Source organism: Rattus norvegicus, chromosome 1, assembly GCF_021556685.1.
Source record: "Rattus norvegicus strain SHRSP/BbbUtx chromosome 1, alternate assembly SHRSP_T2T, whole genome shotgun sequence".
In the NCBI taxonomy this organism is placed as follows: Eukaryota; Metazoa; Chordata; class Mammalia; order Rodentia; family Muridae; genus Rattus; species Rattus norvegicus.
The window spans coordinates 48,572,501-48,596,122 of NC_141534.1; the positions used below are offsets into that span (position 1 = coordinate 48,572,501).

The 23,622-nt window shown below is 49.5% G+C and overlaps 1 protein-coding gene and 1 long non-coding RNA gene across 16 annotated transcripts in view; one reads left to right on the forward strand and one right to left on the reverse strand.

Moving 5' to 3' along the window:
• The window catches only part of Synj2 (synaptojanin 2), a 102,077-nt gene that overhangs the window by 30,201 nt on the left and 48,254 nt on the right, over positions 1-23,622 (forward strand). For 14 of the 15 annotated variants that reach the window (XM_087594776.1, XM_087594799.1, XM_087594782.1 and 11 more), the window contains 4 exon segments: positions 2,351-2,437; positions 11,495-11,765; positions 15,613-15,838; positions 21,921-22,004. In XM_087594776.1, the coding sequence (XP_087450902.1) occupies positions 2,351-2,437; positions 11,495-11,765; positions 15,613-15,838; positions 21,921-22,004 (668 nt within the window). 15 annotated transcript variants of the gene reach the window in all.
• Positions 1,259-3,837, reverse strand: LOC134482645 (uncharacterized). Its single transcript, XR_015649245.1, has 3 exons — positions 3,439-3,837; positions 2,679-2,872; positions 1,259-1,950 (listed from the first exon to the last, which is right to left on the reverse strand). It is a non-coding gene; the product is annotated as an uncharacterized LOC134482645 (long non-coding RNA).

Sequence of the window (23,622 nt, forward strand, 5' to 3'; positions counted from 1 at the left end):
CCGGTCCGATTTGTAGTATGACTTACAAGCACCAAAATCGTTTATCCAGCCTTCATGAAGGGTCAGGGCTGACTGGATGACTTCTTCAGAGGGCAGGAAGCCATGATGGCTAGACTGTTCCCAGCTTGTGTGTACACAGGGCTGGTGTGAGAGCATGTGTCCTGTTCCCCACTCCCCCCAACCCCTCGTGCATCATTCTGGGATCTCATTTCTTCCTGGAGCCCTTCCTGGTCCAACGGAGGACAAAACAGTAGCTGAAGATGATGAAGACATGGATTCAGCCAGCCCCTGCCCTCTACTTTTCAGGGGAGGCCTGGGGCTCTTGGATAAGAAACCACCATCTTTATTTTCACCCTTTGCAACCGACAGCTAGCATTGCCCTCAGTTAGGACAGGAGACAACTAGACCGGCTTGTTGCCCATACCCCTCATCTGTCACCGAGAGAGATGACAACCAGATGACAACCACTTCTACCTCACGTGAAGTCTTGAAACATCATTTATTTCCCTCAGTTGAAATTAAGTGGCCAGTGGGCCCCCTGCTGGGTTTTGTTTACTTGGCCATATTATCACTGTTATTTTAGGCTCTTTCTGAGACAGGCTGATCTTGCGCTCCTGGCAGCCTTCTCCCCTCAGCTCCTGAGGGCTAGGATTTTGGATATGAGCCTTCACTCTCAGTTCAGATTTTGCTCTTTAAGACCATGCATGCCAACAGGGGTGATGGGATGGCTCAGCAAGTAGAGGCACCCACCACTGAGCCTGACTGCCTGAGTTCAATCCCCAGGACCTACTTGGAGGAAGGAGAGAAACACTCTTGTAAACCGTCCTATGATTTCTACATACATCCTGTGACATGCACCCAATACACACAAATACATATAAATAAGTTTTTAAAAAATACACTGTCAGTAAGATTCATATATTATAACATTTAACGTTATAACATTTGTGTGAGTGTGTGTGTGTGTGTGTGTGTGTGTGTGTGGTGCTGGGGCTCAAACCCAGGGCTGGGTACATGCTAGGCAAGCACCAAAGACCTTAAAATATTTTGCTAACTATGGGCTGGAGCAGTTAAGAGCACATGTTGCTTCCATAGCAAGAGTTCCCAGCACCCACATGCTGGCCCACAATCATCCATGGGTTCCAGGGGATCCCATGCGCCCTCTGACCTCTGCCAGCACCAGCCATACATGTGATGCAAACACACATACACACTTGTATACAAGACACACACAATAAAAAAAAATCTTAATTTTTTTCAGTACTTTAATAACTAGAATCCAGTAAAATTGGTGATCTCTGCCACTGTCCTTTGCTGTCTATTTTTATACCAGTTTTATTGACATGTAATTCACATACCACACACTTGACCTCAGAAAGTGTATAGTTCCATTTTTTAAAAGTATTTCAGTATTTACAGGACTGTCTTAACCATCACCGCAATCTAATTTTAACGTATTTTGCCCCCTTTAAAAGAGACCCCATGAAGGTGTGTTCCTTTACCCACACTGAGCCCCTGCCAGCCACAAATCTCTCTGCCTCTCTAACTTCACCCACTCTGCATATCCTATACGCCGGGGCTATTTGAGAGGTCTTTTGTGATTTTTTTTTTTTTTTGCCTAGTATAGTGTTGTCACAACTTTAGGGTTTGTATATTGTTCTCAGTGCAGTTGAAACAGTATGAGAAAGGGTCCCTAGGCCTGTTCCCACTCCCGAAGTCACCAGAGCTGCCTCTGGCATCCCAGGGCATTTTCCTCTGCACCTTTTCTGCCCTCCTAAGCCAGACAGGGCCTTTGCTTAGGTAGTGACACTGCTGCCAGCAAGGAAAATCTGCAGCTTGCCTAGGGGCTCTCTTGTCTCAGTCCTGAGTTTCCCGACCCTTGTGCTCTGATGGCCTCTAGTAGAAGAAATGTCTTGAGGAGCTCCCAGATAGAGCTCCTGTGGCCGGCACCTAGGAAGAAAAAGCCTCACGAGTGGGCTATGAAACCTCGCCCTGTTCCAGTGTGTGCATGCAATGAAGAGAGATGTAACAGGCCAGACCCAAGGTGCCTTAGCACCTCTAGGGCTCCCCGCACCTTCTCCAGCTACCCGACCCCGCACCCCGCACCCCACACCCTGGAAGCTTCCAGCATTTCCAGAGACCCAGCGTTCCGTGGGAAGGTCTAAATCCTTGCATCTCTGTGATTCTCGGATCCCCAAAACCTATACACATGGTGTCTGTGGGCTGTGCTATTGTCTGCGTTTCCTTTTTCGCGTGGGTGAGAGCCAGATTGGCAAGCACAGTGTGAATGAACGAGCGTGAAAGGAGCCACTTGCTTGCTGATGTCCCTCTGATGTGTTTTCCCCCCCAGCTCCGGAAGAGAAGGAAGTCATTAAAGGACTGTATGGGAAGCCGACGGATGCCTATGGCTGCCTCGGGGAGCTGAGTTTAAAATCCGGTGAGTAACCATGGCTCACCTGTCTGGCCTCCACGCCCACCGTGGGCAGTCCCTGGTGTTAGTCTGGGCAGCCTATCCAGCTACATGGTCTGTGTTAGCCACTTTCGTTTCTGATGATGTTGCTCTGTATTTCCCAGCCCGTTCCTCCATGGGGGAGGAGAGGGTGTGGGCAGTAACTTGTAGTTGCCAGTCTGGGGCAGTGGAGGCCATGACTTCCAGCCCTGGGTGCCGGGAAGTTTACCTGTGTTGTTGCCTTCCAGACCTAAGTTTCTCCAAGATGGTCGGAGCGTCTGCTCTGGTGACGTGTGCAGCTTTGAGGTGTCTGCCACTGTCTTAGGTGTGTTCGGTTGGTAGACTTGGATGGACCATGGCTTAAACCATTGCCTGAGGCAGCATCACTGGGCATCCTAGGTGTATCGGCGAGGAAGGGCAGATCTGGGGATTGGCAGCCAGGAGAGAAAGAAAAGCTGCGACACTCTGTGTAGGAGTGAGAGAGAAGGGAACTGCACCCGAATGGGTCTGACGAAGGAGAGAACACACAGGAAGAAGTGGGCAGCTCTGCTTGCCCCGAGCCACTGGCAGCCACCTCTGCAACAGCTCTGCAGCCATATTGCTTCCTCCCAGTGAGGAGAGCCTGCTTTTGGTCAGTTCCTCCTATCGTAAAAGATCAGGTTGTGGAGTTCAGTGGCCTTTCCAGCTAAGGCCAGGGCACAGGTCACATTCCTGATGGGAAAGGCTGGGAAATTTCCAACTTCAGGCCTTGGGGGCTTTTCCTGAACTGAGCAGGCAAAAGTTCTGTGCATCACAGAGCCTCTGTTTGCACAGGGTTTCAGGGCTGGCCAAACGGCATTGACATGCTTGCCAATACTTTCTGGGCCGTTTCTGTGGTGGCAGTGTGGTTTTTTTTTTCCCCCTACTAGATCCAATGATTACACCCCTCATTTCCAGATCGGAAATGTTTAGGGAAAACGTTTGGTATTCACATGACAGAATGAACTTACTCGATGCCGGTGTTGTGCCAAAAAACTAGACACGGGTTAATATGTTCGGTCGTTAGCACCAGCCGATGCGGTAACCGCTGACTGCCTGTTTACAAGAAAAGGAGAAAGGAAAACAGGCTCAGAGATTTTCCAAACTTACCTAAAGGGGAAGAGGTTAGCTGGGATTCAGAGCAAACAAACCCAGCAGCCTGCTAACGCTTTGCCCTTTAGTGAGGATGTGATCAGATAAGGGTGTGGGCAGGACTTTCCCTTTGTGGAGTCTTTCTGAGGTAATAGACCCGGGGAGCCCTGATCTTCTTCTGTGAGGATGGAGCTTCCTCAGAGTGGTGGTTCCTAGGCACTGTGTGGTGATGTGAGGCTTCCATGTTACTCCGCTCCCCAAGGAGGCAGACTGCATACAGAAGGGAAGGCCTGGATGCTGCCCCACCCCTTTACAGTCCCCTTTTCTCTGCTGTAACACCCTGGCCCTTGGCATGGCTCAAAGTCCAATCTTAAAGGTACAGATGCAGTTATTTTTGAAACAAAAATAGATGTTGCATTTAGCCGTGACAGGGACTTGGACCCCCAGAACTATGGGAGCAGACACGAGTTTGGGTTGTTTGCAAGTGGGACCTGGATCTTACGCGTGTGCCCTGCGGCATCACAGCTGTCTCTGTGTATCTTTTTGTTAGGGGGTTAGTGTCCTACAGCAGGAAGAGTGACAATAGATACCTTGACTATCTCACAGGACAGGGATTTTCCTGAGCTGTGAGCTGAGGTCAGATACTGGGCATTGTCTCTGTGTAGGATGGGGAATAACCCAGAGACAACCCATGTCTGAATATCTGGTTTATCTGTGGGGTCCACAGTAGATCAGGGAGTAGGGTCGCCATAAATTCCGTTCCCTCTGCCAGTCAGGTCTGCCCATCCTCTTTCCTTGGCTGGTACCCACCACTGCCCATCTAAGGAGTGAGTACACATGGCCTCCTGTTGGGCCAAGCCAGACTAGCCAGCCAAGCAGGGTGCCTGATGGTCAGGGGGGCTTGGGTATGGTGAACCCACCAGCATGGGTTTCGATGTCCTCCCAGATCCCAAAGCTGCCTTCAAGAGTCTCCTACAGAGCTGTCTTCACAGCTCTCTGACCCTGGAGAGGAAGTTTGGTTTTGAGTATGTCGGGATTGCCTGGCCTCTCGTCAGCATTGGAAAATGAGTTGGTGTCTGAAAGACGGATGGGTTGGCCATCAAAGCCAAGCCTTTCCAACCCACCCTCTTCGGGTATGTTCAGGAGGTGCTGGCTTTAACCCAATGCTGCTCACCCCTGTGTCTCCTGGGCATGTACCTCTGAGCTATCTTCCTCTGTTTCTCATCCTTGGGTGTTTCGGGTGGCGCCCTGTGGGGTGTGGCTTCTCTTGCTTTCCCCTTGGGCTTTTCAACTCAGAGTTAAAGTTCAGTCCTTTCAGAAGAACGGGCATTTATGGTAGAAATCGAGAAACATTGGGGCTTCATGAAAGCCCAGCCTCCCGCAGAAAGGGGCAGGAGGCCCAGGATTAGCTAAGAGCTGAGTGCTTACACACAATACACAGCATAGAAATTAATGCAGCAGCCAACATACCCCACCCCAGTGGTCCCAGGGGCTCAGTTCCTCCTTGACCTGAACTCTTAAGACCATCCTGTTTCCTTCAAGGGATGATGATTCAATCCCCAGTCTGTAGTGAACTGTGTCTCCTGGAGTTTGCAGTGCACAGCCTGTACGCCAGCCCACCAGCCTCCAGTTTTAAGAGTTCTTCATGAGGGAGTGAACATGATGGCCCTGAAAAGTGTGGGTACTCCTCATAGTCTAAGGAAGCTGGTCATGTGATAAGATGTGCTGTGGGGACAGTGGCCATCCTGATGCTAGGGAGAAGGAACCTGTGTCCTCCCACTCCTTCACTGTATCCTACGAAGCTCTCAGTCTCTGTTCCCTTCTTCAGTCTCTGTTCCCTTCTGTCTTTGCCACAGCTGGAATGTGGGCTTTGAGAAGACCAAAGGCCAGGCTGTTGGCTTCAGTGGCTGTTTCCTCAGTTACTATACAGGCTCACTTCAGAAGGAGATTTGCCTGGAGAGTGGATGTCTGAGTTACTAGCCTTTTGAGATTCAGGGCTTTCCACGTTCTGTAGCAAGTCTTAAAATGGACTGGCCCTTGTCAATGTTTGAATAATTTATTTTAATACTCAGGCCCAGGAGTGTGCTGGCAAATACTTGGCATCCAGCTATGGGAGTAGGGACTCTGCTGCCAGTTTCTTCTGTGTAAATATGCTAGCCAAGGATCATTTCCGGTTCCTCGGTGGTGTTGGATAGCACTGTGCACATGTACTCTCAGGGGCCGAGGGCCCGGCCACAGTGCAGTACTGAATGAATGCACTGCTTCTGTGCTTTGCAAACAGAAAGGAAGGGTTACTGAAGACCATGCCATAGAGGCACACCGCATTTAGAGCCGAGCCTGTTAGCAGGGAAAGATTGGACTCTCTACGAAAGCCCTGGTGTGCTCCACTGTGAGGGCTGGAGAAGGTAAGGGACTTGTCTGAGTCCCCCAACAAGCCACAGGAGGAACATAGAATTCATAGCCCCAGCTAAGATTGAACCTTAACCTTGATATAAGATCCCCACCGGTTTTCAGGCCTCAGAATGCAGCTTCCATTGACCACTTCTAAGACCTCGCTGAACCTTGGTGACTTCACTTTGCTTCTTGGTATTAGAAAACCGATCTTCTTGGAAGCAAAGTCCAGGTTCTGTAGTCAAGGTGAACCTCGGGAGAAGCCTCAGGTGTCCAAGGCAGGTGCATCCCTCTGACCTTGCTTTGACCCACGCTGTGTACCTCGGCGGCCTTGCCAGCCCAGACCAAACTGGGAGATGGGCAGGAGTTTGACCTCCACCAGTTTACTGTTGGGTTCAGTGTTCCTTAAAATCCACAGCACGTGGAACACAGCTAAGGGCCTCTGAGCAGGGCTGGGAGGAGAAAACCAGGGCAGTAGGACCAGTCCAGCTCACTGGTGAGTAGGGCCAGGTGAGGCCTTCTGGGAGAGGCCGTGCCCAGCATGGTCCACAGCTCCAGGTTCTGTGGCCAAAGAGGTGCACAGACTTATGGGCTTCTATGAAGACCACTCCCAGATCTTGACTCTTTCTAGTAGCTGTCCCCTGTAGGAATGTACCCCTGGGTCTCACCCACAGTCATCCTTCTAACATTTGTAAGTTCTTTTTCTCATCCAGAATAGTACCATGCCGTCCCACTCTGGAGGTGGCGAGCTAACTCCAGAGTCAAACAAAGGCGTCCGTCAAAGCACTGCTGTCTGTACTGTTGTTTGATCAGGCCGTGCCAGTGGCTCTGTACAGTTCACGTCTAAGTCAGGGGCTGCCCATGCGTTTGCCTTTCACCAGAGTGAAGAGTGCAGTTGGATGTCATCTGTCGGCGTTAATAGTCATTTTGCTGATAAGTCGCTTAAAATTCCCTTGTAGTACCAATTCAGCATCAGAAGCATTGACTGACATTTCTAAAATTAAACTTTCTATTCCCAACTATTTATCAACACGAATAGTTTTGTACTGCGTTTACATCTACAAAAATGGAGAACAGAGGGACCGGAGAGATAGTTCAATGATTAAGAGCGCATACTTCCCTTCCGGAGGATCCAGGTTTAGTTCCTGGAACCCACACCGGATGGCTCACAACTGGCTGTAATTCTGTCTTCAGGGGATCTGACACCCCTGGTTTCTGTGGATGCGCGCGCGCGAACACACACACACACACACACACTTTATTATAATTAGAATGGTTCTGCCTACTGTCCTTCCATCAGTTAATAATACTTACCATCTTGTTCTGTCTTTACAACACATCTTTACATTTTATGTTAAAGGATTGTTTACCAAAATGTTTTGTTTCCTTTGAACTGTTTATATTGTTTTGCCAGTCCTACGAGTGATTTCAACGATAAATCAGATCCTGGCTAAGACACTCGTTAACTGATCCTATAAGGAGATCAGAGGAGAACTCAGGAGCACACATGTGCCATGATAGGACTAGAGCCTGAGGGGTGAAATGCATCAGAGGGCCCACCTGCTTAGGAAGAGCGCTCAGGAGGCCTTAAGCGTCCACTGGGCACTGGGCATGGAGGATCTGACAGTTTGCCTTTTCAAAATGGTCAGTGCCTAGAACATGATGCAAAATGTAATGCTACCAATCAGCGGGAAGAGTCCCTCTGCCCTACCCAGATAGAAGCCGTGGCTGGGCAAGGAGAAGATTGTGGCCAGGCAAGGAGAGGGAAGCAATTCAATTACTAGTCCTGGGTGGCTTTTGTCTCCTGTGTTGTTCTGCAGGAAGGTGGGAGCAGCTGTAGGTGGCGCCCTCTACTGTTACAGCTTTCATACAGGCCTTTGGCTTCAGGACCCTTCGTTCTACAAGTCTTAAAACTTGTAGGCCTGCAGGAAGTCATCCTGACTCCTTAGCCCTTCACAGCAGCTGCCATTATAGCTTGTGGGAAGGCTTAGGTGTGGTGATCCCTTTGTTCTTGACAACAGCCCATACAACAGCCCATATTCCAGCTCGCAGGCCTTGAGTGTCTGAGATCCTTGGCCTTTAGAAGCTTGTCAGCTCCTGGAGCTCTTCCTGAGACTACAGTTTCTATTCTCAGGCCCTTTAGAGCCTGTCTTTGTTCACAGCCCAACGCCCTTTTAGGCACTGTTTGCCATCTCTGCTATTCCTGTTCTGGCTACTCCTTCTGTCAGGCAGCTGGCTGGCCGTCTTGCGGCTTTTGCGCTTGGCTAGCTGCCCGCTTGGCTGCTGGTTCTTATTGGTCCGTAAGAAAAGCCATTTGATGGGCTAGTGTGGTAGCACCAAGGGCAGGCAGTACAGGTTGGTGTCTCCCAGCCTACTCATGAAGGAAGCCAGATTAACCAGTTTACATAGCCAAGAGCGGGTATTTGGACCAATCAGGCTGCACCTCACATGTAAAGGTTTGCATTTGCACCAATCACAGCACACTTTGCATATAAATGAAAATGAGTGCGTGTATACTGTTCCCTTCGCACCTGTCACAACAATGCCTTGGCAAGGCCACTAGGAAAGGGCTCTTGTCTCTGGCCTTGGTGGAAGTGGTTGCAGTGACATTTAGGATGCTCGTAATAGCAAAATAAGTTTGATATATGGACACTTTGGAACAGTCCTGACTGAGGCTAGCTATGCCACAGAAAACCAGAGCCACAGTTATGATTATTGTAGTTTTTTTCTTTTTTAAGGCATCTGTGAAGTCTTCAAAACAGCTGGTGATGCCACAAGGGTAACCCACCAGCTGTTTGAACCTTTTTGCTCAAAGCAACAAAATAAGAGGCCAACAGCTGCCAATTAGAGTCAGTTTACTCATCCCCCCCACTGCCCTTGCCTTATAGGAAAGTAAATGCCAGGACTCTTACAAGAAAAACTTAATAACTTGTTAGTGTTAATTGTGATTTTGAAAGATTTTTACCAATGCCCAGTGCCTGAGAGAGAACTAGTCTCTATCGTGTCTCAATATTACTTTTAGGCTGTAGGGGGAAACTTGGGTATGCATGTTCAAATAAGCGGAGTATAGTGTTGCCCTAGCAAAGTTCCAGAGACAAGAGCAATATCTCACAAAACATCGTCATTGGTGGCAAGAATCTGTTCTATAGTCCAAGATTAAGGTGCCAAAAGGCCGGGGGCAGGCAGACCTCAGGTTTAAAGGAAATCCCCTGTAGCATGCCCTGGTCATGATTCAGCTCCCCTGGGGACATTCGTGTGAAATGACAATGGTGGCCCTCAGCAGCAGTGTTGTTAGGCCCACTGGCACGGCTACCTGTCAGCAGCCCCCGGGCTTTCCAGCTGTGGAGCAGACTTAGCCAGAACAACACACCCAAATGGTATAGCCAGATGGTGCCTTCAGATCATCCCAGTTCCCCTACTCAGTCACCCCTGACTTCTTAGCCTCCACTTGTCTCCTTTCCCCTCTCTATAAAATGGGCTGACACTAGTGGGTGTAGATACAACTAAGTCATTGTTTGTACAGTGCCTGTGCGTGAAGCATTGTCCCATATTGAAGCATGTATCTGCCATATTGGGTATTTGGCTCCGAGGTACATTCTAACTGGCAGCTCTCACTTACCTGTACTTACTGGAGCCTTGCCTCAGATGGATGGCCTTCCTGTGGTGACATCATTCCCTCTCATTCTCCATAAGCCCTCTCCCCCCTCCTCATTCTCTTCTCCTTCATTGAGCCCCAAGCCCAGACCATGGACCTGTCTTAGCCATGCCAGGGGACTTTGCTGGATACTAAACTTATCAGTTCAGGCAGCCAGATGCCAAGGCTGTGGACTGTGTGCTGCCTTGAGGATGTCCACCCCACTGAAACTCACCTGTTCTCATGGGAGGAGCTCAGCCCTAACTGCCTCATCGGCCCACCACAACTCTCTGGTTCTTGTGTTGTCTTGAAGTGGCTTCCTGGGGATGCATGTGCCAAGTCAATATCTGGCCCTGTGGGCATCCTTCCTCCCTGCAGTGCATCAGCCATCATGTGTGAGCCGTGACCTACTTACTCAGCAACTGTTCTTTAATAAAAGCCAGTCGCCCATCCCTGCAGCTGCAATCTTCCCGTGAAGTGTGAGAAAGGCAGCCTGCTGGAGCTGGTAGATGGTGGGATTGGATGCCTCTGTGATCTCTTACAAAAGTGTGAGGGACAGAAGGATGGCAGGAAGCATCACTTCAGCCAGAGGCTGTTGGCCATCTGGAATAAACCTTGCTGGGACATCTCCCTTAGACCTCCACAGGGTGGGGGGAGATCCTGATAGATCCAGTCCCATCACCTACTGGGACCATCTCTTGGACCCCATCTTTGGAAGGGACACACAGCATTGCCACCACCCCTTGGTGTGGGTAGTACCTTTAAGAAGTAGGGTACAAGGAACAGAAAGAGAGCAGCCAGCGACAGTGTGGAGGGTCTTGGCGAAGGGTGTGTTGGACTTCTATGCTGGAATCTGTTTAGGAAGCGTTCACACACATGTGTGCTGCTGGGGAGGTGGTAGCATACACTAAGTTCTGCCCCCAAGGAGCCCCAGCTGCGGAGGGACATGGCTGCAAGGAAAGCTGCTGGCTTTCCGGGCCCAGAGCTACTGAGAAGCTTTAAATGCTGCATCTTGGAAGAGCAGAGACAACTTCCTGAAGGAGGTGCTGCCCGTGGACCTGAGGAGGGGCAGGAATTTACCCAGTGAGGGAAAGAGAACTCACAGTATCCCAGGAGATAGAAGGCTGGGACCCAGAGCTCTTCCTTCTGCCCTGCCAGGGAAGAGTCGAGGTTAGAAGGAGTCCTTTGTTGGGCAGATGGCAGTGGGACCTTTATACAAGTGGGAGGACGTCTCCCATAAGGCTAAAGTGAGTGTAAGACCATGTGGGGCATTGAGGAGCAGCAGAACACAGCCCTGGAGAGCAGCTGCCGGGGAACAATCCACCTATGGGGCAGGGATACATAAGGGGCTTTCATTTCTTTTCTGGGGCTCAGTGGGAGCCAGAGAGGGATCTGAGCAGGGGATGCCTGCTATCAGCTGCGTTTGAGAAGCCTGTGCCTGCTGTAGCTGTGAGGGAGCCCAGGCAGTGACCGAGGGGGAGGGGCGGGAATCCAGGAGGATGGATTAGAGGGTGTCAGGCACAGATTTGGAAGAGGGTTGTGGTTAGGAAGGGAGGATGGTTGAAAGGCTTGTGCTAACCATCTAGAAGGTAGGTGAGTGGGACCCATAGCCTCTCCTTTCATCCTGTCAGGGTGGAGCTGAGACTGAGGTGAGCTAGGAAAGGAGAGAGAGAGCTGGGGTGGGAAAGCCTTCACAGCAGAATCGCCTTAGGATTCTTCCTCTTAGGCTGAGGAAGATGATGTGGCACCAATGCTTCCACTTGGGGTACAGGCTAGGCAGCTGGGCAGACCACCCTAGACCTAGGAGACAGGACTTAGAAAGGGCCTCCAGTTAGGGTCGGGGAAACTCTGGGATGCAGTCTGTTTAGTGCCCATAATTCTTCATCTTTTCTGTCTGATGTCCCTTTCAGGTGGCGTCCCCTTGAGCTTTCTGGTGTTGGTGACAGGCTGCACGTCAGTGGGCAGAATTCCAGATGCAGAGATCTACAAAATCACTGGCACTGAGTTTTACCCCCTGCAGGAAGAGGCCAAGGAAGAGGACCGCCTGCCAGCCTTGAAGAAAATCCTGAGTTCAGGGGTGTTCTATTTCGCATGGCCCAATGATGGCGCCTGCTTCGATCTGACCATCAGGGCTCAGAAACAGGGTGATGACTGCTCTGAATGGGGGACCTCCTTCTTCTGGTAAGGGACTGGGGTCCCAGAGGGCAGCTTCTGGGCACCACCTGAGCCGTCGCCTTCCATCTGGCCCAGGGTTCTGGGTGAGCTGTGGCATGGCATGGAGAGTCACATTTGCATTCTGTACAGTGAGCAAAGACAGCTAACCCAGCACCCTACCCTGTGGGCTTAGCTCCAGGAATATATTCATGCGGTCCCAGGCAGGTCTAGAAAAGAACCTGTTCCCTGAGTAGAGCATTGGGGCTTCTTCACCTGCTCAGGCCTCTCCAGTGACGCTCTCCTCAGACTCACTGGGCACGAAAGAGAAACAGTCAGGCTCAACGTGATGGGAATTCTGCTGCTGGCACCCCGGCAGATCTTGGCTTTTAAGGCTTTGGTCCAAGCAGTACCCTGTGGGGCCACACCAGTTTCCCAGCCAGACACAGATACAGAGGCTGGTTTCTGCCTTTTCCTTGATACCTGCCTAGCTGCAATTGCCTGCAGGAACCAGTAAAGGTTCCCATGGTAGGGTAAGGATTCTTTCTGAAGAGCTTCAGCTCCCCATTCTAAATTCCTCCCTTCTGTTGATAACAACCCCATTACATTCCCACATTTGCCCCTGGCCCCCTGCCTTGACACTCACCTGGGTCCTCCTCAGTTTATGTGTTTAGGTTTTGGACACTGACATCCTTATCACGGTGCGTGCTCTAGTATAGCAGGTGGGCACGGGGTCTGAGACGCCTACATTTCTAACCAGCCACTCAGCTGGGCTGCAGACCAACAGTTGACAATGCCAGGTACTTGCTGGACTTTGTGCTAGATCTGATTATTCTCTGAGGACTAGCGTGCGTCTTAGCTTTGTCACACATACTCCTAAAGTTGTGGCCCAAGGCTCGAGAGGTCTTTGGCAGAGGTTCAGAAGCAGCTTTAGAGCAGGGTGTCTGTGGTCACAAAAGAGGATGTGGCATTCCCTGGAAGCGGGTAAGTCCTGCTATGCCAACTCTCTTATAACTGCTCTCTTGTTGGCTGCAGAAGATATGAGGTAACCCATGGTCAGGAAGGTAGTAAGGAGGTGGAGCTGAGAGGGCTTGCAGGGGGCGGTGGGGGTGGGGGGGAGGCCCCATTGTATCCCTTTTGAAGTAGATGCTAGACTAGATTTGAATTTGGGAAGAGGAAGCATCTGTGGAATGCACCAGACAGGCAGGTCCCCACCCAAGGGTCCCTGTTGAGACTTATGAAACCGACCACATTTGAGTCAGCAGGCAGCGCCATCACAGCCAGATCACCTAACCCATTGTGCTGTGCTGAGGAGTGGAAGCCATGGTAGGAGGCAGGGGGAGTCCACATAGGATGCAGCTGGTGAGGATGAGAAAGAGGACAGTGTCAGGGTCATCCTTCCTCAGTGGTTGTCACTTCCTCATGCTCCGGGAGCCTGGCAGGAAGCACAAAGCTGTTGTTCCTTAGAGATTTGGATCTCTTCTTCCTGGATCTGAACTGCTCTCCCCAGAGTCCCTTAGGTAAATGGATCAGAGCTGTCGGGTTGACAGGGGCTCCTCCCCATCCCCCCAGTGACGTAGTGGCATGACCAGCAGACCATTTAATGTATGTTACTAAAGGAGTTAATTGTCTGAAGTACAGAGAGCAGCGCTGAAACAACCTGTCTTGTGAGGTCTTCCTTCCTAGCACTGCACCTGTTAGAACCCAGTGGGTGGGCAGGGCTCCCAGGGCTGGGTGGGGATGGTGGGGCGCAGTGGGTGTCTGTGGTCACATTCCCAGAAGCTCGCCCGAGGGCAAGCAAGGGCTTTGAGAAGCCTAGATGCTCCCCTTGCATACATCCCCAGGGATCTGAGCTCAAGGGCAGGAATCAGCTTCTTTTTAAAACAAATAGGCCATAGTGACCTAGATTCTCGTTCTCGTAAGAGAAAACTCCCTGGTGACCAGCTGCAGACTGGCCCTGTTGGAGCCTCCTAGGTATGGGGGGAGGCTGGTTGGTGGGAGATGGAGGGATAATGTGGCCCCGTGTTACTGTAGGGCTTTCATCTAGGAGCACTGAGGCTGGAGCATGGCAGTGATAGAGAACTCACCTAGCACGAAGAAAGCCCAGAGTCTTCTCCCTAGCCCTACAGTCCATGAATGAATAAATAAAGCTCTTAGACTCCAGCTTTAACGGCACACTGCATTTGCCAGCCCCATGGTCTTGGGCAAGCAGTCTTGTGTCTCAGTTTTGTAAATGGGATTTCTGATAATAATGACCCCTTCACATGGGGTCGCTGCAGGGATTGGTTAGACCAGCCTACACCAGTGCTTTAGGAATGATGGTGCTTGGTGTACTTTTGCATGTGTCCTGTCTTAACCATCATTCTCATTGCTGACTCCAGAGGCCAGAATAATCCGCAGGGTGTGGAGAAGAAATGACCACTGAGCTTTTATCAATTCTATTTTCATCTAATCCCTTTTAACTTAATTTGGATGTTTTTATAATGCTTTCTTTATACTCACTTCACTGTGTGCACAAATATCTGTAGTTACATAAGCATAAGCCTATTTAATACAATTTTTATGTAATTTATCCTTGCCCATTATTATTGCTTTATGGAAACATGAGTAGGTTTGTTTGTTTATCTTATGTTTTGTTGAGACGGGGTTTCTTGGTTTAGCTCTGGTTGTCCTGAAATTTACTCTGCCAATCTCTAACTCAGAGATCTACCTGCTTCTACCTCCCGCATGCTGGGATTAAAGGTATATGCTACCACCTCCAAGCTAAAGCATGAATATTTTTTTAAAGATCTATTTTCAATTATGTGTGTGCCTGTGTGTGGGTATATACCCATGTGGCCAACTACCCACAGAGGTCAGAAGAGGAGGGAGTTGGGTGTCCTGGAGCTGGAATTACAGGTAGTTGTGAGTTTTCTCACATATGCCAAAGCAGCACAAGCCCTTAACTACTGAGCAGGTTCTCCAGATCCAATGGTAAATCTGTAATTCTAATAAAAAAATATATGGCAGACACGGGTCTAAATAAGGCTTCCTTTCCAGCTTTGTTCTCTTTCGTCCTTGCTGTCAGCTGGTAGTAGTGTAAGGAAAGGACTTCTGGCCCCTTCCTCCTGTACGCATCATACTGGCCCCCACTGGAAGAGCAGTCAGTGTTTGCCTCTGTTGAGTGGTAATTCTTCCTAGGAAACGTGACAAAACATCTCTTAGAAACTTACAACAACCAGAAATTATGGCACCACCAAAGTACAACTTGATGAGCCACTGAGTTTTTCGGGTTGTTTACAGAAGTATGAGTTAGAGTTTACTTAGAGAAGCATGAACAACTCAAAGGCAGCTGCAAGGCAGCTGCATTACAGGGCATCTGCTCCAGCGTGGGTGAGAACTTAGGGATGCTAGAACCTTGCAGGCAGGTCACAGGTTAGAATTTCTTTTCTTTCTTTCTTTCTTTTTTTTTTTTTTTTTTCGGAGCTGGGGACCAAACCCAGGGCCTTGCACTTGCCTCGGAGCTACCACTGAGCTAAATCCCCAACCCCTAGAATTTCTTTTCTTTAGCAGTCCTTGCTAGTTATATAACCTTAAGATGGGAGGGGGTTTGTGATCTGTTAAGTTTCAGGGACTTCCTGAGATTTGTGAATTCTTTACTCCTGGAATCTTAAGGAGCTTCTGTTAAGAACTTTTTCTGAGTTTTAAAGAGCCTCCCTTCAGAACTTTCTGAGTCTTTATGAGTTTCCCTCCAGGACAGAAGATTTCCATTGGGATGGAATTGCATGCTAACAGCCTAGTGGAACACTGGGCCTATGGGAAGTTCCTTAGTACTTGGCTCTGGGTACAGTATTTGTAGATCCTAGTAAGGTGACCCAAAGGTGGGGCTGTTTTACAGGAACCAGCTATTGCATGTGCCTCTGCGGCAGCACCAGGTGAACTGTCATGACTGGTTGCTGAAAGTCATCTGTGGGGTGGTGACCATCCGCACGGTTTATGCCTCCCACAAGCAGGCCAAGGCCTGTCTCATCTCTCGCATCAGCTGTGAACGCGCAGGTGCTCGCTTCCTCACCCGGGGTGTGAACGACGATGGCCACGTGTCCAACTTTGTGGAGACAGAGCAGGTCAGTACCCAGGCCCACCCATGGTACACAGTGACTCAGAGTATCAACATATCTTACAAATGCATGCTTTCTACCATGGGTAGAAGAGGCTCTGATGTGTGTGAGCAGGGTTTTGACTGTGGCTTCTTCCTGTATGTGGGAAAGTGGAGGACAATTTGGAACTTCCCTCTGGCTTGTATGGTCTGTCTTTTTGTTCCACAGCTCATTCTGAAAAGACAGTGCTTGCTTAAGTTATGTGTATTTGTGTTCCTGGATGAATTTGAAAGCCTGAGGGACTCTAACTGAATGTAGAGCTCACTAGTTTGACAAGAATGACTATCCACTGACCCTAGAGATACTCTCACCTCTCTACAGGATTACCAGCACTTGCCACTGGATCTGGCTTTTACATAGGAGCCCAGGATTGAACTTAGGTCCGCAGGCTTAGGTGGAAAGCCCTTTACCAACTGAGCCATCTCCCTAGCCCTTCTAATGTACCTTAAGCGAAAGGACTCAAGAAAGGACACCACAGATATAAAGAATACCAAGTACCACCTGCTCCAGGAGCAGCCGACAAACCAATAGGGATTGAAAATCTTTGGGCTGGGGTTAGGGATTTAGCTCAGTGGTAGACCGCTTGCCTAGCAAGCGCAAGGCCCTGGGTTTGGTCCCCAGGTCCGAAAAATAGAAAAAAAAAAAAAAAAGAAAAGAAAATCTTTGGGCTGGAGGGATGGCTCAGTGGTTAAGAGCACTGACTGCTCTTCCAGAGGTCCTGAGTTCAACCACATGATAGACTTTTCACAGTCTTCTGTATTGGGATCTAATGCCCTCTTTCTGTGTGTCTAAAGAGAGCAATAGTGTACTCATATACATAAAAAAAGAAAAGAAAAGAAAATCTTTTTAGGACAAATAAAGAATTCAGTAGAATAATGGGAGAATCGCATCAGCTAAAGCTTCATTCTGGAAGCGTGTTAGTGCCTGGGAATGTGATCATATGTGACAGTAGTTGCTGTCAGCTCCTACAGACAAGAGCCATGTGTAATACCGCCTTAGTTTCTTTCCCAGCTTCTGTTGTCATTCTGGATGTTAAAGTACTAACCTCCTGAAAGATGCTGTCTCGCCCCTGTTGGGTTTTGCTCTGACTTGCTCCCTGAAGGGTTGTGCCAGCGTGCAGAAAAGCAAGTGGGATCAGCTGTAAGGAAGGAAAGCTCCAGGGAGACCCAGGTCTGAGTCCCCTCTGGGCTGCAGGTGCCCTGTGTGTTCCCGCAGGTGTGGCTGTGAGAGGTGCCTTTCCAGGGCACCGGTTGAATTCAGCACAAGTTTGTACCTTTCCCTCCAGCACACTTGGACCTCTGCATGCTTATTTAATGATGGCTCAAACCCGTGTGGGGGGTCAAGTTTGCAGGAATGCTGTCACCTCCGGAGGTACAAAGATGGAGGCCTCCCCTCATGGGAGTCAGATAGAAGTTGGAACAGGAACCCTCAAAAGATCCTATGGGTAAAATTACTATCTTGGGGGAGGGTTGCTTGCCCGTTTGAATGTTGACAAGACTATTAAGTAACTATTGGTTGAAAAAGAAAAGAGTACTAAGTCCCACTGTGAATGCCATTTTCATTTTTCTTATTCACGTCTGAACAGTGACAAAGATTTCCAAGACTGTGTTCACCTTTTTTGCCTCAACACCTTTATCTGGTGTCACTGCCCTTCACCCTCAAGTCATTCTGGTCTGGAACAGAGTTCTGGTGTTTTTGTTTTGCCGGTCATGAGCAGCAACAGACACCCCAGGTGGGAAGCGGTGTTCATATTGCACAGCACACACGAAGCCTGAGCTCGGTACCAGAACCAGATTCCAGAGACCATCTCAGGGTCATGCAGGAATCTGGAGCCCAGTCTGAGGGAAGAGGACCATTTAGTTGGTCCTGGGGGTGGTAGTCCTCAAATGTTTAGTTCTCAGTCAGGTTAGAAACGCTATGGTCCTTTGCTGTGCCTTACAAAATAGGTCTTTGGGATAACAACTGCCCGGTCCTATAAGACGGACCATCTGAGCGGGTATTGTGTGTCTCCTGGGACCGCTGTAATAAGGCATCACACACTGAGTGGTTCAAACAACAGGCGTTTGTTCTCCCAGAGCTGGAGCCTGGCCGGCTAAGATCAAGGTCAAAGGCCTGTCCATAGTCTATTGAAAATCCCTCTGGAAGGGTCTGTCCTTGCTTCTCCCAGCTTCTGTAGTTCCTGTGTGACTCACAGGGGCATCATCCAGTCTTGGTCATACTGGATCAAAGGGCTCACTCAGCTTCCTCCAGGGTGGTCTCGATTATCCAATTATAAGAACAGAGGTCCTCTATCCAAACAAGGTCACAACTGGAAGTGCAGGAGGGTAGACTTTAGCATACTGTTTCTGGAAGAGACACAGATGAACCCATAACATTAGGGTGTAAGTATATAAACCTGTCATAAAGGGCGTGCTTTGAATGCAGGGAGACGCCCCTGTGATATCTGTTTTTCTCACTAACACTGGCCAACATTTCCTCAGGCTGGGACTTTTGCTCTGGTTACATCATGCAGTGTACCTGACGACCCATATGTCCTGTTTTCTCATGTTAACTTGTTACTGCTCAAGATCAAGAACCCTACCCCGAATTTCCCAAATCTCCACATTGGGGCAGCCCAGCCAACGAGGCCTTAGAGCTAAGTAAGAACAGCCTACCCACACTCTCAGGGATGTACAGCCAGCCTCAGTCTGTTTCCTGTTGCTGTCGCACAGTACCACATCTTGGGTATGTTATAAAGAAAAGGGATTTATTTTTGGCTCATAATTCTGGTCTAAAGTCAAGGGCCCACATCTGGTGCTGGCCTTGCTGACCGAGTCCTGAGATGCAGAGGATTATATGGTGAGTGCCAAGCAGCACATAGGAAGCTTAGCCAAATGGCTTCTATTTGAAAGCTCATTTCTAAAATAAACCAATAACCCATTAATTTGATGAAGGCTAATCACCACCTGATGGTTGGATTAAACTTCAACGTGCTTTTAAGAGGGACAAGCTATAGAGGCTTGCTGCTTTCTAATTGCTTGGGGTTGGAAGAAGGATTTCTTGGCCCCCATAAGCTTTTGTGGTCTTCCCAGTTTGTATTTTTTTTAAATTCCCTTTTTCTCCTCTGGGTCACATGGGTGTTTCTATAAACTTGTCACTGACCTTGCTCCCTGAAACAGGCAGACACTCCCATCTGCTGTCCTCCAGAATAACAGGTAGCTGAGAGGGCGTAACAACCCCATAAGACTGTTTTCCGCAGACGCATAACTGGGCGTGAGGGCTGTGTAAACCTAGAGGGTGAACATGGGTGGACACGTACCTTTGAAGCTGCTGCTAACAGGCCCTTTGAGAAGTAGGGACCCAGGCTGGCTCAGCCTGCCAGAGCTCCAGGGCAGTCTAACCACCGGAAACTGGGAGATGAGCTCTGGATGGTCCCAGAGCAGGGCGGACCATGGCAACAGAAGCAAGCTATTGGGCTTGTTAGCAGAGTCTGTTGTGGACCTCTAATTTTCAAGAGCATAGTTTTGCCATGCCCAAGTGGGGTTCCAGCCTGCAGTAGCATAGGATACTTTCTGCCTCTGGCATGCAGGTATTGTACTATGTTGTGTGTGTGTATATACATACATGTGTGCATGTGTACATATACATATGTTTTGTGTTCATGCATCTGCAGCATATGTGCATATATATATATGTTATATATGTTGTATGTTTAAGTCCATACAACATGTACTTGTCTGATGTTTGTACACTTATGTATCGCATGTGCATTGGGTATTCGTTATGTATGTTGTACACTTGAGTGTGTATTTGCATTTATACGGTGTGCACACACATGTTGATGCATGTACACAGTGTGTCTGTGTGGTAGATGCCTCTTGAGCTTCTTAGGAGGATGCCTGGAGTCCTTTTTCAGTTCTGCTATGAGTCATCCACCGTGGGCTCTCTCTGCTGCAGTGACTCAGATCTGTAGAAAAGTAAACCTCACAGTTCCTCAGCCTGTCAGCAAAAGGCTGCATGATAAACATTTGACTCCCGACAGCTAGGCCACCACCTAACCATGGGAGGTTAGATTGATTCTGTGTGTCCTCCTGAGGGTGCCAGTGTTGGTAAACGCTGCATTTGGAAGCAGAAGCATCCTGTGCCATCTCTTCCTTTTTCTAGTCCTGATTCATTCTTAACCCTCCATGACAAAACCTGCTTGGGGTGATGCTCCTGGCTGTTCAGTACCAGGCCCGCTGTGGTGTTGGCACTGGGATCCCTGCATGCTTTTCAGGGCTTTAGCTCTTCCTAGCATCCCTCCCTATCTTGTCTGGTCTTGCCTTCCCCTGACCCCAGTTCCTGCAGCTACCCCTACCTGCCCCAATGTCCATCCCTGCCCAGCCTTCCTGAATGATGTGTTCCAAGTGAGCACTCCAGGCCGGGAGAATGTACCTAACATCACTCTCTGGGTGCCAGGTGACTTTTAATTCCCCTGGAGAGGGAATCAGGATGAAAGTAGCTCGCTTAAGCACCCAGGCCACACTGCTGGGCTCATGGGCCTCTCCCAGGGCCCTGCTCTCTCCTGTATCCTTCTCCGTCCTCTCCAGGAGCAGTGTGAAAATGGCACCTGAGAAGCAGCCCCACGAGTGTTCAGGCCACGTTCATCCAGCATCCAGTACCGTGGTCCTCCACTGTGTTGGTTGCTGGGTTACACCTGGGTGATGGGGTAGGAGACTCATAGATGGTTTTTCTGGGGAGAAAGAAAGGACTCTTGCCCATGGAGAAGGGGTCCCAGGCAAAACCTCCTGCACTGAGCTCAGAAGGATCCAGGCTGAGGCAGAAAGTAGTGTCTGAAGCCCAAGGTCTTCAGAGAAAAGCACAAGAATCCTTAGCCTGGGTCAGATGCTGGCATTGGCACATTCGCTAACTCTGTCTGTCAGGGACACTGTCCATCTTGTGTCTTTGATCTCAGGAGGACAGGCCTTCTTGCAGTAGAGCAAATAGAATACTGGAGAGAGCACATTTGCTGGTAGCCAATACCTGGAGACAGGCAGCATGTTCCCGCCCTAGTGTATTTTCCTCTGGAGACTAAAGCTAGAATTACAGTTTACAACATAGATACCAGGCTCATGGCGTTCCTGTGGTCCGGAGCACCTCTGATCTCATTGTCCATCCCCCTCCCCCTGGAGAATTACTAATGCATGTGCGATCTGAGCATGATCTAGCCCGTGTGGAAAACCACCCTGTAAGAGAGCAGACCGGTGAGCAATGGAAAGGACTCTCAATGGCGCCTGTGGTGGCTCTGCCAGGTCAGGGTAGAGTTGCACAGATAAAGGCCACCATCTGATAACCACTACAGCCATCCCTGTGCCTGCTTAGGACTATATTTTCATGTCCTTTAAACTCCCATCATTGGAGGCAGCTAGGCTACTAGAAAACTGATCATCGAGGCTATTATAATCTGCATTATTTTAATTTAAGCATCATTTATTTTTACAAGGGGTCTGTACATTGTAAAAAGCAAGTGTGTATATATTAGTCTGTGGTATGCTTGATAACACAGTAGCACAGGGCCAGGACTACAGACAGACAAGTTCAAGTCCAGCCTTGACTTGAGCTGTCTCATTCAACAGTGGCGGGTGCAGTGGGGACTTTTAGGAGAGCTGATTAATTTGTTTCAGTTCTTTACCAAAAGCTCCTCAGGTATGGGGCAGGCAAAGATAGAGTCCCCTGCAGAGGTCTAGGGCTAAACCACCACCACATTTGCTTCTGGTTCTAAAGTGGGAAATGGGGAACAGGCTTTTCAGGGACGTAGATAACATTATGCTGTAGGAGTGAGGATTCTGGCACACACCATATCTGCGTGCAGACCCCTCCTCAGAAATCCGGGCAATAGCCAGCATGCCTGGCTATCTGGCCAACAATGAGGAAGCAGTACCAGCCTGGCTAGGTGAGAGAGCAGAGGGCACCGAAGTCCACCGGCTACCCTCCAGGCTGGTGTCAGGTCACAGGCACGGGATCCCGTTACAGCCAGGATGTTCAGTTTCATTGACGAGTCCATTTCTCTTTCTGTTTCCCCGTGCTGCAGGCGATTTACATGGATGATGGAGTGTCGTCCTTTGTCCAGATCCGAGGCTCCGTTCCGCTGTTCTGGGAGCAGCCAGGGCTCCAGGTAGGTAATTTACACAGAAGGCTTTCCACTGCATCGGTGCACCTCTGGTCTCTTTCTGTAGCTGAGGTTTCTTTCTTTAAACATGTTTCTTACATGGTGTTGTTTATGATCTTGTTCCTCAGCCCAATTGTGCTGAGCCAAGCTAGACAGACAGAAACACACACACACACACACACACACACACACACACACACACACACACGGGCACGGGCACGGGCACGGGCACGGGGGGGGGGTGTAGACAGAGACAGAGAGACAGAGGGAGAGGGAGAGTAAGAGAGAGAGAGAGAGTTTAACAGACACACTAGGTGTAGTTTGGTCCTGAAGACCAATCGTATATTAGCTGTTGACCTTGTGCAATCTCTTAGGTGAGATTGGCTTAAGTAGGACCCTAAGTTGAGCCCAACGATAACATATTTAGCAGCTGGAGATCCCCTGGAGGGCTCAGGAGGGTCTGCTGGGCCCTGGGTGGCTGCATCATGGGTCTGGCATTCTGTGGCGCTTGTATAGAGCCATGTGAGAACTGCAAAGCCCGTGATTTCTAAAAATACCTTCTGCCATCCAAAGTACAGCTTTGAGCAATGTCACAAAGATTCAGCTTCTGTGTCCTGAGACGAGTTCAGGGATCAGGGATGTGGTCCAAGGACACAGCTGTTATCACTGAAAGGCATGCTGCTCCCTCAACTGGGTTCTGACAAGGTACATTTGGGGAGAGCAGCTAGAGGCTTCTTCTTGCTCTGAACATTTCTGTCTCGAAGGGATGGACCAAAGTACTGGAAAAAGCTTCTCCCTGGGTCTTTAGTCTATGACTCCTCCTGCCTGGGGCTCTTATGGGATGAGGGTTTGGTGGTCAGCCAGCAGCCCCAGAGGCCAAGAGCACCATGTGGCAGACTCTCAGGAATGGTTGGCTCACACTGCCCAGACTTTGGCACAGCTTCTTAGCCCAGCCTGGACTTGTCCTCGGGACCGCCAGCATGTCCTGCTGTGCTGACAGCACCGGCCATATCTCTGTCAGCTCTTAGAGTAAGATGGATGGGTGGAGCAGCTCATTCTGGTCCTGAGTTCTGAGGTGGGAGTGAGGATTTGTTGACATTCAGGTGTGTGAGGATGCCCTGCGACTCTGAGAGGTAGCAGGCGTAAGTTTGAATTTGCTTGTAACAGCAAGAAACTCCCCTGGAGGCTTTCCAAAGGTCTTTTGTTACTGTTTCGCTATTTTTGTCTCACTGTGGAGCCTAAACTAGCCTTGAATTTGTGGCCATCTTTCTGCCTCAATAACAAGTACTAGGATTACAGACCTTACCAGCTCCTGGACACTTTGTTATTGTTGTTTTGTGTTTTAAATAGTTCTATTGAGATGTAACTTTTTCTACAGTAAACTCCATCCCATTAAAGCATACAAAACAAGCTCTGTAATCTAAATTTAGAATATGCTTTTTTTCCCCCTCTAGTGGTAATCTAACCTAGGGCTTCTGGCAGACTGGGTGGGAGCTCTACCATTGAGCCACACCCCCACCTTGAACTTGGACACCCGTCCCACTGGCAGTCCCCCTCTACCCAGCTCCAGCTCAGGCCACAGAAGCTCTCAGCTTCTCTGTCTCCGTAGACTCAGACTTAGGAG